Source organism: Beta vulgaris, chromosome 1 (assembly GCF_026745355.1).
Source record: "Beta vulgaris subsp. vulgaris cultivar EL10 chromosome 1, EL10.2, whole genome shotgun sequence".
NCBI classification, from domain to species: Eukaryota; Viridiplantae; Streptophyta; class Magnoliopsida; order Caryophyllales; family Amaranthaceae; genus Beta; species Beta vulgaris.
Window position 1 is genome coordinate 35,819,355 of NC_079202.1, and position 18,610 is coordinate 35,837,964.

General features: G+C 32.7%; 2 protein-coding genes across 7 annotated transcripts; both read left to right on the forward strand.

The window, feature by feature from the left end:
• The first annotated feature begins 11,307 nt into the window (after window positions 1-11,307).
• On the forward strand, window positions 11,308-13,911 carry LOC130590680 (uncharacterized). Its single transcript, XM_057393229.1, has 2 exons — window positions 11,308-11,682; window positions 11,778-13,911. The coding sequence occupies exons 1-2, from the start codon at window positions 11,569-11,571 to the stop codon at window positions 13,029-13,031; spliced, it is 1,368 nt and encodes a 455-aa protein (XP_057249212.1). The 5' UTR covers window positions 11,308-11,568; the 3' UTR covers window positions 13,032-13,911.
• An 84-nt stretch (window positions 13,912-13,995) lies between these two features.
• On the forward strand, window positions 13,996-18,610 carry LOC104896025 (uncharacterized). 6 transcript variants are annotated; one of them, XM_048644194.2, is made up of 9 exons: window positions 13,996-14,133; window positions 14,260-14,936; window positions 15,019-15,170; window positions 15,246-15,732; window positions 15,919-16,677; window positions 16,933-17,094; window positions 17,191-17,631; window positions 17,761-17,805; window positions 17,944-18,606. In XM_048644194.2, exons 2-9 carry the CDS (start codon window positions 14,375-14,377, stop codon window positions 18,216-18,218), a joined length of 2,883 nt encoding a protein of 960 aa, XP_048500151.2. In that variant the 5' UTR covers window positions 13,996-14,133; window positions 14,260-14,374; the 3' UTR covers window positions 18,219-18,606. The 6 variants fall into 6 exon arrangements, with proteins under 6 accessions (XP_048500151.2, XP_048500143.2, XP_010681012.3 ...); XM_048644186.2 differs by having other exon boundaries at window positions 15,019-15,732; window positions 16,945-17,094; window positions 17,944-18,610; XM_010682710.4 differs by having other exon boundaries at window positions 15,019-15,732; window positions 17,953-18,607.

An 18,610-nucleotide genomic window follows, 5' to 3' on the forward strand; every position in this document is an offset into this window, starting at 1 on the left:
CTAAATCAAATTTGTTTTAAGCTATTTAAATAATTTGCAAAGTATGACTAAAAAATATTTGACTTATTTAAATTATTAAATAATTCCTTTGACTTTCAAGTAGTCAACTTTACAAGAAATAAATCATTTAAATCCGAAAATATGCTAATATATATATATATATATATATATATATATATATATATATATATATATATATATATATATATATATATATATATATATATATATATATATATATATATATATATATATATGTATATATATATATATAGGGGTAGGATCCGCTGAAAACAGCTCTTAATCTGAAAACTGAAAACGGGGTCACTTTCACCATTTTTAGGGTAACTTTATATACTTTAGGGGTAACTTTTGCCTGTTTTAGGGTAAATTCATTATATTAAGGATAACTTTATATATTTCAAGAGTAACTTTATATATGATAAGGGTAACTTTTAGTTCGTTTAGGATAACTTTATTATGTGAGTATTATAAGGGTAACTTTTAATATTATAAGGGTAACTTTTAAGATTATAAGGGTAACTTTTAATCGTACATCTGTTTTCAAACACAATTTCCTAACCTAACCCAAGCTAACATAAACAGAAGTAGCAAGTTAGCAACCCCAAGAGCATAAACACCAATAACAGACCCAATCAAACCACCCCCAACTCTGGCTGCCATTCCAACTCCACCAATCCCCGCAACTCCATCACAAACACTACTCGCCACAAATCTCGACGCATTCGAAACAACAATATCCGCAAACAAAACTACAGCAAACTCCTAAAACTCGTCGGAACTCAGCGTTCCTTCCGCCGAAAAACTCATTCGAAGTGATCGATACGCGCCGTCGACTTGCGCGCGTGAGGGCGGTGAAGGACGCCACGTTTTGAGGATAGGGAGGAGAGAGAATTTAGGAGGGAGGTGTGGAGGCGGATGGAAGCGTCGAATAAGTTGGTAGGCGAAGATGTTGTTGTGGGAAGTTTGTTGAGTTAGGGATTGAAGATCGGAGAAGATGTGTCGCAGGAAGAGGTGAATTCTGGGTGGTGCGGAAATGTTAGGTTAGGTTCATCTATTTTTAGTTTTCAGCCTAGGAGTGGTTCACAAGATCCAATTCCTATATATAATTATATATATATATATATATATATATAATATATATATATAATATATATATATATATACTTATAAAATTAAGAGGGATTACTCTCTACAATGTTTAAGTTTGCTAGTTTGTATTGTGTTTATTGTAACTTGGTTCTTAGAATAAGTGCATATGACTTGTGTGTTATATAATGAACTGTAATAGTTTTTATGACTCGTGTGTTATAAACTCTATTAGCTTTTATAAATTGCATGTTGTGAACTCCATTTGTTTTAATTATCAATTTGATATTCTCTTGTAGAATGGATGAAATAAAGACTCAAAATTGCTTTACATTCATTGCCTTGCATGAACTAAGAAGTGTGCTTACACAAATTGAGCGACAACTCTTACACGTAGGCGGTGGTCATCCCCAGTTGTGTAAGGAACAATTACGACTCGATAGAAGTACTTTTATATATGAAACTTGCTAGCATACAAAGAGAAAAAACCAGTTACTAACAAATGGTCGATTTATACATGTGGAAGAGTAATTAGGTATTTTGTTTGTTTATCATGTCTAAAGCTGATTAGGATCATAATGCGACCAAGAGATTTGAACATTCAATATTGACAATTTCTATCTATTTCAGATAGATAGAAATTCAACCATATCAAAGTTTACAGGAAGTACATCCAAAGAATTTGGCCATTTTTAAGGCAGTGTATTTATTTTATAGTAGAATTTAATAAGTTCAATACATATATCCATAGGTTAAGGGAGAGGTGGTAGCTCATTGAAGTATCACCGCGAATTTCAAGACATTGTTCAGGGTTCGAATTTTCATCCCAACAATATGTTGGAGAATTTACTTCTAAGTTGTTTACCCTTGTGCCCAGGCTCTGAGGTGGTGTGCTATGCAAGTTAGAAGCCAATCAGTGGTTGGTCTTTAAACCAATTATCTTTCCAAATAATAATAAAAAATACATATATCCACAAGCTCACATCTGTTGCAAATAACTTATATTCCATTTTTTGTGCACACAAGACAAAATTGGTGCTTTGGATGGAACTCACATAGAAGTCGTAATTAATGATTGTAGTGGTAAGTTATATAGAGAGTAAAGCAACTATAACATGGAATGTAGAGGTGATCATGCACCGGGCTGGACTTTGGTAACAAAAAGTGAGCCGTTTCAGGCCAAAAGTTTTGCACCACAACCTGTAATATTAATTTCGGTCCGGTTTGAAATTCAACCTAAAAGTTTAAATTTAGGTTGCTCATGGCCCGCCTTTCTTGGCCAAACATCGGGTCGGACTGGAACCGTGGGACGAAATATGTTGCTCAAAACACGCTAATTTTCAGGACAGATGCAAGTTGATTACCTTTAGTGGAATGTAATAGCAGCATGTTCGTTTAACATATTATTCACATTCATATATGTGTCAGAGCTCGAAGGAAGTGCACATGATATAACAGTTTGGAGACATTACCTAACTGAGGCCACTATGAGATTCCCTCATGCAACTTTAGTAAATATATCAAAGTCATTATATTACGTCGTTTAGTAGACGTCGTTTTTATTATTTTATTCATATATGCAGTAAAAATTTATTTGGTAGACTAGAGATATCCATACACTATGTTTAAGTGTACATCAAGGCCTTAAGGGAGACAATTGAGGTATTATTTGAAAGCAGCGCATAAGGCATGTTAGAACACTTCAATTATCGACATTCTTTTTTGAATCGAACAATTGAAAGATGTTTTAGTTGTTTGAAGGAAAGATGAAAAATTTAAAGATGATCTTTATTTGTTGTGCACTTCATAATTTTATTTTGTTGGATAAATTAGGGATATCAATGTCGCAGATGTTGACCAAATGGAAGCTAAGAGTTGATCTTCACATGTATAAAAAAAAACACGAAAAGAAACTACGGACAAAGGATATGTTCAGTTCACCTTATTTGTGCTTATTTCAGATCTAATCAGATCAGAAAAAATAAGTTCAGATCAGATCATGCTTATATTTAAAAACTCATTATTACTATTAATACTATTATTTACTAGTATATTTGTTCAAAAGGATTATTATTGTTGTTGTTGTACTTATTAATTATTAATATTAGTGATTATTATTAATCTCGTTGTTATCATTATTTTAAGTTATTTTGTTATTATTAAATAATAGAAAATTAAAAGCCACGTGTTAAGAACATAAGATTGGCGCAAAAATAAGAAACATATAAAATATGATAGCTCAAATTCATGACAATGAAACTACTAAGTTCAGATTACATTTCAAAATAAGCTAAGTGCGAGATACAAATTATAAATTTAGATCCGGTATACCTCTTCCTACCGAATTTCAAATCTCTCTAGCTATTTGAAGTTGCACCCTATCCATTTCTTTCTTGCGCAAGTCTTGAACATATCACAATCTGCTCTACTTTGTGCAATATTTACTATCCTTGAAATCGGTATATCTAACTCATACAATCGGATGAAATTTTGGAGTGTAAATATAAAAACCATAATAGCCAATTGATATAGGACATCCATGTTCGGCATGTTTGACAATATTTTCCAAAACATCTTTCAATTGTAGTACGAAGAGATGAGTGACGATAATTAAAGTTTTCTAGCATGCCTTCTGGAGGGGGCCATTTTAAAATTCGAGAATGTGATATCTTATATTTTTATTGTTAAATGGCTAGGGGAGGCTGCGTAGTGAGCAACGTAAGAGATATATTAGTAGTACTACTTAGGTAAAGTTTCATAGTTGTTTGTATATCTTATTTTATTTTATATGAAAAAAATGAGTTGAGTCTGCCGACTTCTCAAGTGTGAAACATTTTTTTAAGGAAAAGTGTGAAACATTTTAGAAGTGCTGTTATAAATTAATGACTTGGGTTATAGAATTATTTTTAGTAATTATTATTATTATTATTATTATTATTATTATTATTATTATTATTATTATTATTATTATTATTATTATTATTATTATTATTATTATGATTATAATTATTATTGTTATTATAATAATGATAATAATTATTATTATTATTGTTACGTAGTGCTTGACTAGTAAATCAATACTACTATCTCCAATAGTAGGTTCTAGAATAGGAGACTTGTGCAACAATGTCTGGACCCAAAACCCGAACCTGAGCTCCGCCTCCAGACCTGCAAAAAGGGACCCACCCTGGAGGTTTGGGTGGTATTTCTCCCTCCGAAGCTTAAGACAGGTATCAGGCGTAGAAAGGAAAACCTTTTAGAGAGAAAGTAGAGAGAGAGAGAATTTATGGCAGAATAACAGTATTATGCTCTAAAAAACGTACCTTTCCCCTGATTTCAAGGACTATTTATAGTGTCTGAAATGACTGTTGTACCTTGATGTCACCCTAATTTGGGAATATCTGATTGGCTAAGCAATAATGTTATTATGACATGTGGCGATCATTGATTGGAGAGTACACATCATCCTTTATAAAAAGATGCCCTTTGCTTTTACTGGGCCTAAGTACAGATTGGGCCAGAAGAAGGGCTAATACAACTTTCTTTATTCAGAAAGGTGTACTTTAGTCCATACAGTCTTTCTGGACCATGTACTTTACTACAACAGCAAAGTGCCATGTGTAGGGCTGTGATGGGGCCACGTGTCCCATTTATAGCCGTTTGATTTTCCAGGCTACAACAATTATTAATAAAAGTTGTGTAAAAGTTGTGATAGAAATAAAATGATAATAATAGTAATACTATAAATAAGATCTTATAATGTATTGCATAATAATGAATTACAAAGTAATAATATAATAGTAATAACATATTTTATAAAAGATAAGATCTTGTAAATCAGATCAGATCATAAAAAATAAGTTTAGATCAAATCAGAAAAAAAAATTCAGATCAGATCAGATCAAAAAAAATAAGTTGAGATCAGATCTGAAAAAATAAATTCAAATTAGATCAGATAAGTTCAGATCGGAAAATTTCAGGTGAACTAAACATAGCCAAAGGCCCAAAGTCCTAGGAGAAAGATACTTGGATATCATTAAGCAAGGAAATAGTGAAGGAAATACATGAAGAGGGTGAGGTAGAGTGTGACAAAAGTGAGCAATGATTGATCTTTAGGCTTTAGGGTGCGTTCTGCTCAACATAAAAAATTAAGTTTCAGGTCCAATAAGTTCAGATAAGTTCAGATAAGTTACAATAAGGTCTAATAAGGGCAATAAGTTCCAATAAGGTCTAATAAGGTCCAATAAGTTCCAATCAGGTGCAATAAGTTCCAATCAGGTCTAATAAAGTCCAATAAGTTCCAATCAGGTCTAATAAGGTCCAAATAGTCAATGTTTAATAAACATTTGTACTATTGTCCATTATTTTGTTATTCATAATATCATATCACTATTAACTGATTATGTTATTATTAGAATTTTAATTAAAGTACCACAATGATTATATAGTATTATACTTGTATTAGTGTCTATTATTTTATTATTTATTTTTATTATGTCTATTATTTTATTAATTATTTGTATTATGTCTATTATTTTATTATTCATATTACTATTGCTTTGGAGGACCCTAATTGGATGTTTTTCCTTAAAACATTCATACATGTTTCAAGGTCTTCCTTCATAGTTCTCTTACTATCAGTGCTTTTACGTTTTTTCCCGGACAAACTCTTACTTGGGGACCTACTAGCATCACAAGAGTCGTCATTATATCCTTTATCCCCATTAACTTCTCCATCATCGGAATCTCCCGATCCTTCATCAACCTCAACCATTTTCCCTTTGTCAAATAAGCTTGGCCCCGTGGAATTAATACTCCAAACCATACTTCCAGTGGCAAAAGTTCCCCTAAAGAGTTCAAACATTTTTTTCTCGAATTGTAGTGGTTTTTTTTAAAAAGGCTGAAGGTCTTCATTTATGAACATGGAAATAGTAATACATAAAGATTAGTGAGTATGAATCAGAGGAGATATAAAAATTATAAAAGAATATGTTTATATATTAATCTCTATTACATAAGGGAAGGGGGGAGCAACGGTGTCCTCTTTTGAACTGACTATTTTGCCCCCTTCCCTTTCTAAATTACAAAAGGAACGGAAATAATAGGAATTAGTTGAAAAGGGCTTTTATATAATTAGACTTAAATTTGATTCATCTTCATATAAAATCTGAAAACAAGATGTGTATGAAATTTGATTAATTTATGACACTGATGAAAAGGTTACAAATTTATTTCTTTTTTTAAAATTCCAATATAAATTTTTGCCCAAAACTTTTGCAAAATATCCATGTTCAGAAATAAATTTTGAAAAACAAAACAATATTAAACCTTTTTGCGAACAACTTTTGCAAAAATCTATTTTCAGAAAAAAAAATTTACATTAATTTGCGAAATCAGATTGTGTATGAAAAAGTTTAAATTTCATTTCACCTATAATTGAAACTCAAAGTGTTAAAATTTAGAAAAGGAGAAAATAAAAAATGACCATTTCATGCGAAATCATATTGTGTATGAAAAACTTAAAATTTCATTTGAAATATAATTGAAAGTCAAAGTGTGAACATTTAGGGCCTGTTCTCCACAGCTTATTTCCAATTCAGTTCAGTTCAGTTCAATTCAGTTCAGTTCAGTTCAGATCAGTTCAGTTCAGTTCAGTTCAAATCAGTTCAATTCAGATCAGTTCAGTTCAGCTCTTGACAATACTTTTACTCTCACATATCACTATTCATTTCAGTTCAGTTCAGTTTAATTTAATTCAGTTCAGATCAGTTCAATTCGGTTCAGTTTAGATCAGTTCAGTTCAGATCAGTTCGGTTCAGCTGTTTTATGCCGAAGAGAACAGGCCCTTAGAAAAGGAGAAAAATTAAAATGATGAAAATTTTTAAATATCAATTTGTGAAATCATAATTTAGAAGTTAGACAAGGAAAAATAACTGAAATTGTCTTATACTTTTCGGTTACAATTTTGGGATCATAGAGAAATTACTGAAATCCATATCAAAAACTATTATAAATTACAAAAATGAATAAAAGCAAAAAAAAAAAAAAGGATATTTAGTAAAGAGCATCATACTGATTATAAAAGAATATGCGCATATAAGACTTGAGAAACAAAAAACTATTCAAAATCACAAAAATGAATAACAACAAAAAAAAGAACATGAAAGAATCTTATTCACAAAATGGAGGTGAACTTAAATACTAACTTACATTTTCAGTTTGTTTACTACTTAGTATTAGACCTAAAAATATCGTCGCACGCATCGCGTGCACAAAAGGCTAGTATATACCTGAACAAACGCTTTCCACTTCTCATTATGTGGATAAATTGTCGGGCATCCAGTGTTCTCATCCCACCCGATTCCGGTCCACTTGGTCTTCAGTTCATACCAAGCCTTAAATCTGTTTCTATAGTTCATAACAAGCAATGTCATGCAAAGCTACAGTGATTTTGAGCATTTTTTTTCTCTTTCTTTTTGTTTTCTTTATATCTTCAAGTACATTCACATAAATGAAAAGAGAAGAAAGGAGAAGAAATGAAGGAAGGAGTTAATGCTATCTACTTACCTTCACATTAATGAAAGTGAAGTAAGAATTTTTTATATGTGTCAATTTTAACTTGTTAGCAATAAATGTTAATTAATTTTTGATTTTCTACTAGTGTTTTATAAAACCAAAATAAGACTATTAGATATATTAGTGGTGAAAGTTATGTATAGGCAAATATATAAATAGTAAATTTTTTTGTTAAATTAATTATCATAAGAGATAATTAATAATAATTATTTTTTAAAGGACGAATTATAATAATTATTACTCCATAAAAAATTTTGAGGGGTAGTATTTACATTAGTGGTAATATTTATGTTATTCATGGTCAATGTTTTTGTCTAATAAGGTCAATAAGTTTCAATCAGGTCCAATAAGGTCTAATAAGTTTCAATCAGGTCCAATAAGGTCTAATAAGTTTCAATCAGGGCCATAAGGTCTAATAAGTTTCAATAAGGTCAATAAGTTCCAATAAGGTTCAATCAGGTTCAATCAGGTCCAATAAGTTGAATCAAGTCCAATTAGGTTTAATAAGTTCCAATAAGTTCAGTTCAGGTTCAATAAGTTCAGTTCAGGTTCAATAAGTTCAGTTCAGATAACGTCCAATAAATTCAGGGTCAATAAATTGAATAGAACGCAACCTTAGTGAGTTAAGGGTACATTAAGGACCCAAACTATCAGGTTTTTCACCGTTTGGGACCTGATCTTTTTTTTGTACACCGTTTGGGACCTAAAACGAGATTCTGAGCATAAATGTTAACCTTGGTTAACTTGTGGGCCCAGTTGAAAATTAAAACCCCAAAAAGCTATCATTTTGTTGTTTTTCCAAAAAAATTAAGAACTCAAGAATCCTAACCCATTTTTTCTCTCTCCTCCGTTATTCTTTCTTCCCAGATCTTCCTCATTTGTTCACCAATTTCTACCAAAATTTACCACAAATTCGCTTATTTATGTTTTTTTCGAGTTAATGGGATCATTATTTTGTGGGTTTGAACCATTTATGGTTTACGATTTCATTTTTTTTTTGGGAAAAAACATCTGAAATCATTCAAATTGGAAGAAGAAGATGTTCAAACAAAAATCGAATTTTTCAGTTTGAATTCTAGATGTTTCAAACCCAAAAATTCGTTTTTTTGTGTTTTTGCACAAGATATGTTCAATGTGGATGAATCTCGAAGGTGGTCTTCGTCGTATGGTCTCTCTTTCTCACTCTTGAACTCTCTTTTTCTTGTGATTTTTTTTTTTGGACTTGTTGTATTGTCTTAATTTTATGGGTATGTTTGATTTTTGTGGTATGATTTTTGTTGTGATTTTTTGTTGGGGTTGTTCTTATTTTCCAGTTTTCATTGTTCAGATTTTTTTGGGTTTTCTTTCGAATTTTTTTGATTTTTTTTGATTTTTTTGTTTGAATTGTTTTTATTTTTGGGTCGTATTGTTTTGTATTGTTGTTCGAATTCTTTAGATCTTCAAGAATGGAGCAATAAATTCGAATTTTTTAATGGGCTTGTGAAAATGTGATTTGGCAAATGGGTTTTTCATTTTCATTCAGAAAACTAAAAAAAAAGGATCTAATTAGTTTTGTTCATTTGGGGTTTTAATTATCATTTTTTTTGAAGCTTTGGAGAAGATGAGAATGGAGATTGAACTTTTAATGAAGTTTATTTTTTGTGGTGTTCTTGTACTTTTTGGATATTAAGTAGTATTATTTTTATTTATTAATTGTTTTTTTTTTTTGTTTTGTTTGTTTTTATAGCTGTATTTCAGGAAATAAAAGTTCCATAAATTCCAACGGTTACTTTTTAATTTAAATTTTGCTTTTTTTTTGGTCTAGTTAACCTCAGTTTAGTTAACGTTGAGTTAACTTGTCGGATTCTTGCCATCAAGTCCTAAAGGGTGAAAAAAATAGTTATAGGTCCTGAATGGTGAAAACCTGATAGTTTGGGTCCTCTTTGTACCCTTAAGGGTGCGTTCTGTTCAACTTAAAAAATTAAGTTTCAGGTCCAATAAGTTCAGATAAGTTTAGATAAGTTCAGATAAGTTGCAATAAGGTCTAATAAGGGCAATAAGTTCCAATAAGGTCTAATAAGGTCCAATAAGTTCCAATCAGGTGCAATAAGTTCCAATCAGGTGCAATAAGTTCCAATCAGGTCTAATAAGGTCCAATAAGTTCCAATCATGGCTAATAAGGTCCAATAAGGTCCAAATAGTCAATGTTTAATAAACATTTGTATTATTGTCCATTATTTTATTATTCATAATTTCATATCACTATTGGCTGATTATGTTATTATTAGAATTTTAATTAAAGTACCACAATGATTATATAGTATTATACTTGTATTAGTGTCTACTCCCTCTGTTTTTTTTATCTTTCTCACTTTCCATTTACACATCTTCCAATGCACATCTTTGAACTTAAATATCTTTCATCATATATTAGTAAAAATTATAACGATTGAATATTAATAATGTACTAATTGAGACGAATCAAACAAGATCCCATATGACTATATTTTTTCTTATAAATTGAAAAAATTGAGAAGATTCTCTCTAAGTATGAATAGTGTCAAGATTCTAAGTGAGAACGATAAAAAAAACAGAGGGAGTATTCTTTTATTATTTATTTGTATTATGCCTATTTTTTTATTTTTTATTTATATTATGTCTATTATTTTATTATTCATATTACTATTAGCTGATTATGTTATTATTAGAATTTTTTTATTAAAGTACCACAATGTATGTTATTATACTTGTATTATTGTTTATTATTTGATTATCCATATTGGTATTAAATAATATTATAATCATGGTCAAATAATTAAGGTTAACAATAATAATAATAATTATAATTACAATATTTTGCAATAATAATTATTTATTATTTTATTATTTATTTGTATTATGTCTATTATTTTATTATTTATTCGTATTATGTCTATTATTTTATTATTCATATTAAAATTTTTGCTTTTCTACTAGTATTTTATAAAATCAAAACAAGACTATTAGATATATTAGTGGTGAAAGTTATGTATAGGCAAATATATAAATAGTAAATTTTTGTGTTAAATTAATTATCATAAGAGATAATTAATAATCATTATTTTTTAAAGGACGAATTATAATAATTATTACTCCATAAAAAATTTTGAGGGGTAGTATTTATGTTATTAATGATCAATTTTTTTGTCTAATAAGGTCAAATAAGTTTCAATCAGGTCCAATAAGGTTTAATAAGTTTCAATCAGGGCCAATAAGGTCTAATAAGTTTCAATATGGTCAATAAGTTCCAATAAGGTCCAATAAGTTCCAATCAGGTTCAATCAGGTCCAATAAGTTGAATCAGGTCCAATCAGGTTTAATAAGTTCCAATAAGTTCAGTTCAGGTTCAATAAGTTCAGTTCAGATAAGGTCCAATAAGTTCAAGGCCAATGAGTTGAATAGAACGCACCCTAACTGGTCTGAATGTCCCGGTCTCGGGTGAAAGGTTGAAAAAAGAGGAAAAAGTGAGCAATGAATTGAAGAGAAAATGAGAAATGGTGAGTGGAGTTTGAATCCTCCCACGTGGCAAAAGCTAACAACCTTTAGGGGATCTCAACCGTTAATCCATCGTTTACAAGTAGCGGGAGAAAACCATCACTTCCCCATCTCTCTGTTCAAATATATTCAAACTTCTCTCTTCTTCTTTAAAAATCCTTCCTTTTTTTCTTCCTTTAAAAAAACCCTTTCAAACTTCTGAATTCAAGATTTCGCTCTAATTTTACCTGGGAAATTCAATGACCATTTATTCTCACTTTGAATATCTCCACCTTCCAACTTCTTTATATACAGCAACATAATCCCGAAACTGTTTTTTTGTTAAGAAGTTTTAACTGTCATTTTTGCTTGAATTTCTCCAAATCAAAGATGGATTTTCATGGATTAAAGAGGAAAAAACTCCAAGCACTTTGCAAGAAGCATAGAATTCCAGCAAACTTAAAGAATTCACAAATGGCCGAACGTCTTTATACTCTTCTCAAGGTACCTCTTTTTCCCTCTCCTCAATTTTTTGTTAGTATTTTGTTGCTTGTGATTTTGTTTTCTGAACAGAATTTTGGTGGGTTTTTTGGGTATAGGATGAAAAACCCACGAAAATGGGAAAATCTTGCTTGAAGAATCTGAATGATGTTGAAACTGATGAGGAGGTAGTACTAAAGAAGGTAAAATTCAGCCCACAAAATGAAACTTTTTTTTTTGAGAAAACTGATCCTAGAGAAATGAGATTACTGGCTAGAAAGGAGAGGGGTTTTCAAAAACCCGAAATCGAAGAAAACCCGGTTTCATTTAGTGGGAATTCAAGTGTGGGTGAAGTGAAAAATGTTGGTAATGTGGAAAAACCTGCTGAGAGAATTCAGAGGAGAAAGTCTATGGTGGTTAATTCAGACACAGTTTTAAACTCTAAAGCTGTTAATAATGTGGAAAAACCGGTTGAAAGGGTTTTAAGGAGGAGGTCTGTTGTTGTTACGCCTAGTGCAGTTTTACAACCGAAAATTGTTGATGATGTGGTGAAACCTGTTGAAAGAATTTTGAGGAGAAGGTCTGTTGTGGTTAAGACGAATGCAGTTTTAGACTCGAAAATTGTTGATACTGTGGTGAAACCTGTTGAAAGAATTTTGAGGAGAAGGTCTGTTGTGGTTAAGAAGAATGCAGTTTTAGACTCGAAAATTGTTGATACTGTGGTGAAACCTGTTGAAAGAGTTTTAAGGAGAAAGTCAGTTGTGGGTAATGTGGAGAAACAATGTGGTGAAAGAGGGGTTTGGGAGAATAATCTGAAGTCACATGGGAAAAAGACGGGTGTAGAAGACATAGTGCTGTCGCCGTGTATAGAGGAGGGTAAATTGAGTAGAATAGGGGAACAAGGAGCTTCTGCTGAAGCTGATAGACAATCTGATAAGTTAGTTGATCTTGTAGTAGAAAGGAAGCAGTTGAAGAGAACAAAATTGTTGGCTGATATTGCTGTTAATGTTGATAATGGTGTTGGGGTTTCAGAAAGGAATAATTTGGCTGAGGAAGGTCAGGTGAGGAGGTCAACGAGACAAGTACAGAATCTCACAGCTTCAGGTTGTAAATCAGGTTCTAAGAAGGAGAAGAATGATGGAGTGTTGGATCAAGCTGTTGTGCAGAAAGTTCAACAAAACTCTCCTGAGATGGGGCCAGGTGCTAAGAAAGGAAAGAGGGGAAGGAAGATAACTGTGTTAATAGACTGTAGCACAGAGAATCCTGGTGCTGTTGAGATTGGTTATGTCGTAGACAAGGAGACTATACTGGGTGATTCTGCTCCAGCGCAGAGCCTTTCAGAAAGCGAGGAGCACAATATAAATGGTACGTGAGGAATCTATTATCTCTGTTCGATAAGTCAATAAGGGTAGGATACCAAAAAATAGAAAAAAAAAACAAGAGTAACTGGTTACTTTCATTAAAAAATAGAAAATGTAATAATAGAAAAGGGAACTACCTAATTTTTTTAAAAAAAGTAAAAAAAGATTAAAAAAAAAGCCATTACAAAAAGAAAACAGTCAACAATTCAAAAATTCCTAATTTATTAGATATAATTAACAATTATTTTAATTTTCTACATCCCTTCAAAAAATTAATTTTCTACTTTATTTTCGCAAGTATCGCGTGCATATAAAACTAATTTCACTGAATGTCAATGTGATTGTAACTTGTGATGCCATTAGAAAATTCAAGTATGTTGAACATCGTTTCAATATGTCTGCTAAAGATTTTTGATTCATGGTTGTAACAGAAAATTTAGTTCTATGGTAACGCCAACTGCAGCAACTTTAGAAATGTATTCGGAGAACACACTAGAGCAATTGCTTGAATTTCTAGACTTTCACAGCATCTATTTTGCTAAACTCCAATGAACTGTCCTCACTATTTCGAGTGCAATTAGATGTTAATGGGCCTTATACGGATTTGTATTGAAGGTCGTTGAGCTAGGATGAATGAGAAAGTGAGAACTCTGCATGTTGTCATACTCATGATAAAACTGAATAGGTTGATGCTTGTCAATATCTTTTCGTCTATCTTTTTTTCTAAATAATTTATGTGCTGTTTTAGAGCAATACCATGCTACTGGACACTCCATTTCTGCAGAGAAGAAAGTAGAAAATGTTAAGGAGTCTACTGATTTATCTCCCAAAAGCTCTGAAAAACTGTATGTGATGTTCAACACATTGGAGGACTCGAAAGACAAGAGGGACTCAATTGACAAGTTCCCTAAAAAGGCAGTAGATTATCAAGGTTTGTTGTTACAAAAGAGTGGTAATATTGAAGCTGAAGGTTCTATGCAAGTTTCCGAAGTTAAGGAAAGTTTTGTTGCTGACAAGAGTTGTTATAATGATACTGCATTTACACCACTTAGCAATCTTAAAGGGCAGTTTAGTGATACAATGTTTGATTTCTTGGCAGAGCAAACCTGTGCAGGTCAGTGTCTCTCCATGTTTTTCATCACGCTAAAAGTTTCTTTTTAATACGGTGAAGTCTAGACATCATACCTTAATACCTTAAATAATCTGCTACTCCACTGGCCTTAACATAAATGGTGTGCAGGTGCAGATGAACCTACTTGTCACAGCACTATGAAACCTAGCATGCCAGGAAGCGATGAAGTTGATGATTCTGTTAGGGAGAAAGCGTCCGTGCCTTGAGTGAGTTAAGGGGTGGAATGAGTGACATTGTGATTGATAATAGTGAGGAACTTAAATGTTATAATCAGAACAAGAATGAGCTACTAAGTAAACAGGAACATGAATGTGAAAAGTTCCCTTGTTCAAGTGATTCATCTAAGAATGAAAATGCAGTAGGTGATGAAGTGTTCAATTGTGCTTCTGCGATTTCTGAGAGATCAAATGCTAATGCTAAGCCAGTAGAACAAGAGTTAGCTGCAGGATCTTGTGATGGGAAATTCAGAGAGGTTGAACAAACATTCCCTGAACTTTTATTAGACCTAGGATCTAGCAATTTTGTTTCATCAGAAGTTGTGTTGGTTCCAGAAGCCAGCATAGAAGCCAATGTCCAATCTCCCATTGGTGCAAAAAGGCTTTCACTTTCTTCAAATGCTTTAGCTGCATCACTGATCAAACCTATGGAAGAGGGTAAATATATTAATGTAGTCAAGCAAACATGGTTTTGCGGGATAGACTCCAGTAGCAGTAATGGTGAAGATCCTCATGTCGTCCAGTTACGTAATAGATGTGATTCGTCGTACCTGCAGTCAGAAGTTGATGGTATGCTCATTCTTAGTTGAATGTCACCATTATAGATGTTAAGTCAATTTTTTTTTTAAATAGCAGTTTTCATGCTTTGCAGGTGAAATTAGTGTTCTTTCAGGTTCAGTGAAAAAGGGAGAAGATAGCTGCAAAGAGACAAGAAGAGGTGAAATTGCTTGTTCAGATAATAGTATCAAGGTGAACACCTTTGCCGAAGAAGACAATCCCATATGTGCTGAACAGCTACATGAGGTAAATGTTAACTTAGAAGCTGCTGGGAATATTATCACCAACTCCAATAAAAGCAGTGATCTGAAGTCTGAGAAGGCTGCTTGGGATGCTTTTCCTTTGTCCAATGGAGGAAAAACTCCTGTTTTATTTCAGGAGAGGAATTCAGCTCAGATAGCATATGAAGATAACGTATGTCCAGGTGTTATGGGTAGCACCAGAGACAAAGCATTTGAATGCATCTCTGACAAAACCAAGTACCTAAAGCAAACTTCTGTGGATGCTGTTACAAACATCAAACATGATATTTCTTTTCCCAAGAACAACTGTTCAGATCCTGTGATTTCCGAGGACAGAGAATTGTCAGAGGCATCACATCCAGAAAATGCAGTATCATGCCTTGATGTTGAAAGTATTTGCGTTGAAGTTTCTGAACGCAATCTAACAGTAGATACTATTAATGCTATAGACAAGCTAGAATTTCACCTTGAAGATGATGATACAAGTGCTGATAGGAAAATCCTTCTACAGAAAGAAACTTTTCACCAACAAGGAAATCTGTGTGACAATTTTAACGCTCAATCATGTGAGAATTCTGAAATTGTGTATTTTTCATTTTCATCTGTCTTATGTGTGCAATTGATTCTGTTAATTAGGATTCCAGAACCTCTTTTTCTTTGGCTCACTCGTTTATGGTTGATCTAAAAGTTCAAAGCTAAAGGCATTATATTAACTTAAACTTGTTACGGGTGCTTCTTTACATGATCTGCAGGTGAGCTCAGTGTTCTTTCAGGTTCAATGATGGAAGAGAGCCACAAAGAGACCCCAAGAGGAGATGTTACATGTGTTACGAATGATGGAAATGTGGAGTATGTTTCTGAAAGTGACAAGTACGTAACTAATATGCAGCCAGAAGATCCCAAATCCTTTTACGAGCCCTACTTTCAGAACCTAGTTTCTGTGGATGATATTACCAACAATTCTCAAAGTGAGGACCTGGAGTCTGAGAGGATTGCTTGTGCAACGGAAGAAAATCTGCGTGCTTGGTGTGATAAAGTTGAAACTCCTGTTTTGTTTCAGAAAATAAAGCCAACTGACATAGAAGTTGAAGGAAACACATTGGTTTATGATGCTCACATTCGTAAAAATGTATCTGAATGCATCAAAACTGTATCTGAACAAACCAAGGATTTAGAGCATATTGTTGCTGATGATGCTGAAGACAGAAATGATGATGTTATTCTTTGTGCGGAGAACAATGTGATTACTTTTGCAGAGTCATCATATATAAAGAATGCAATATCAAGTGCTGATTTCAAAAGTATTAGCAGCGAAATTTCGGAGAAAAATTTGATTGAAGGGACCGTCGATGAAACAAGTGCTTATGTGAATAACAACACTTGCAATATTCCTGTGGAGCCAATGGTAAATCAAATGCCTAAAGTTTCCCATGCTCGAGACGCTAGCCTGTTCACCACACAAGAGAAAATAGATTTCAGATTGAAAAATGACAACTTTATTTCTCAAGCATGTGAGAAATTAAATATTCATTTATTTTCAGCTTTTCTGATTTCGTTTTAGCACTAGACAATCACATCTATCTGAAGTTAATCACTTAATATATATATGGTTGCTAAAGCAAACATTGGAGGATTACATCTTAACAACAAGGTTTCTTCTATCTGTAGCTTAACATTGGAGTAATACATTTTCCTTTTTGCTATATGTACTTAGTATGATTTGTGCTATAATTTAATGTCTGAGCTTTGCCCCTCTTTTGATTCAGCCAAATCTGCAGATTCAGTTGAGAATAAAGTGGAAAGTTTAGCTCAAGAAACAGGATATGTTGAGGAAGCTGAAGGTGCTAACACTTGTGGAAATGAGAGTCCAGAATCTATTAATTGTGACAAGCTTGATGGAGCTCTTCGACAAACATCTACTCAACATAGTAATACTTTCTCCTATTTTCATGTTAACTCAGATCTCGTATCTTATTTGAAAAATCTCTAACATTTATGTTGAAAATTTCCCTTAATGTATGCAGCTACGTTTGTTGGATCAGTCAAGGAGTTTGAATATCTTTTCAAACAAGCAGGATCTGTTGTGGGAGCAACAGAAGGTGCAAACAGTTATGAAAAGGAGAGTTTGAAAAGTAACAGCGAAAGAGAGTCTGGTGAAGATGTGGAATTAGGAGTGGTTGTACTAGAGGAAGGCAAAAGTGATGTTAGGGTGTGCTCAGGACATAGTGCTGGAAAGGACTTTGGCAGCTATTGTAGCCTGAAGACAAATTCTGGGAAATCATCGCTGGGAGACGCAGCTCTAGTGTTGGATGATGATTCAGGGACCATAGCGCCAGCTTGCCCTCCTCCTATCGACAGAAAGAGTACATGTTATTTCGCTGATGTTTGTGCTGCAACAAGTGAAGTTGCATCAGATTCTTTGCAAATCTCAGAAGAAAACAAATGGAACGATGTTCTTCAAAATGGTCAGTCTTGTAATAGCTTTAGCACTATGTAATCAACTAAATGATATGGCATTTGCAAGCTAATTTATGTGAGCTTTCACCTTTGAGCAGTCAGCAATGTTTACAATAATGATCTCACAACGATAATAGTTTCTATTGCAGCTTGTATTGGTGATATTGAAGGATTGCATTCAGGTGAACCTGTGCTTTTTATACATGATCAAAAAAACAAAGGCGTTGCATTTTAATTTTCTCTATGGATTTGATTTTTTTAATTCCTTCTGTTATCCACAGCTCATGTTCTTTCCCTCATCGTCTCTAACATTAATACAGTGAAATCAGGTGACAAGGTAGAGCCTGAGTCAGAAAAATCAGATGCTTGTGTTAGTTCAAGAGACACGGAGTACCAAGGTCTGATTAGTAGTCCATTCTCATTTGTTAATGGGAAAAAAGTTGGTACTGGAAGCAACTATGATGCTGACATAGCTGAGCCAAGAGAGGACAATTATTTACCTATGGTGGAATCACATTATTTTTGTGAAAATGAAAAGGGATCCACTGACATTGAGGTCGCATTAGAATATGTTCCAGAATATCAATCACACTAAATGAGCCATTTCAGTTGTGCAAGCATCTTTATGTATCGTATCCATATGACCATCTACCTTTTTTTTCCCAACATATACTTACCTGCATCATGAGCATACCAATTAGCATAAAGCCGGCTTGAGAATGTATATACATATAACTTGAGTCTCTAATTTCTCTCCCTTATAGTTGCTTCCTCTGAAACTGTAAAAGTTTCTCATAGCTAGAATCATAGAAGTAATTAATCAGTCCAATTTTAAGTTCAACATAAACATTTAACAGTTGGTCTTGTAAGAGAAGTTTAAAATTAGGCATGATCCAAGATCAATATTAAATAGAGAACATGTCAACTTTTTTTAACATAGTGACTAGTTTAATCTATTTAGTCATCATTTAATTTATTTCATGGTCA

Coding starts and splice junctions, on each gene's coding strand:
- LOC130590680 (XM_057393229.1), top strand. CDS start 11,569: ATGGATTTTCATGGATTAAAGAGGAAAAAACTCCAAGCACTTTGCAAG. Junction 11,683..11,777: donor GTCTTTATACTCTTCTCAAG/GTACCTCTTTTT, acceptor TTTTGGGTATAG/GATGAAAAACCCACGAAAAT.
- LOC104896025 (XM_048644191.2), top strand. CDS start 14,375: ATGAGTGACATTGTGATTGATAATAGTGAGGAACTTAAATGTTATAAT. Junction 16,678..16,932: donor CAACTTTATTTCTCAAGCAT/GTGAGAAATTAA, acceptor CTTTTGATTCAG/CCAAATCTGCAGATTCAGTT. Junction 17,095..17,190: donor ACAAACATCTACTCAACATA/GTAATACTTTCT, acceptor TAATGTATGCAG/CTACGTTTGTTGGATCAGTC.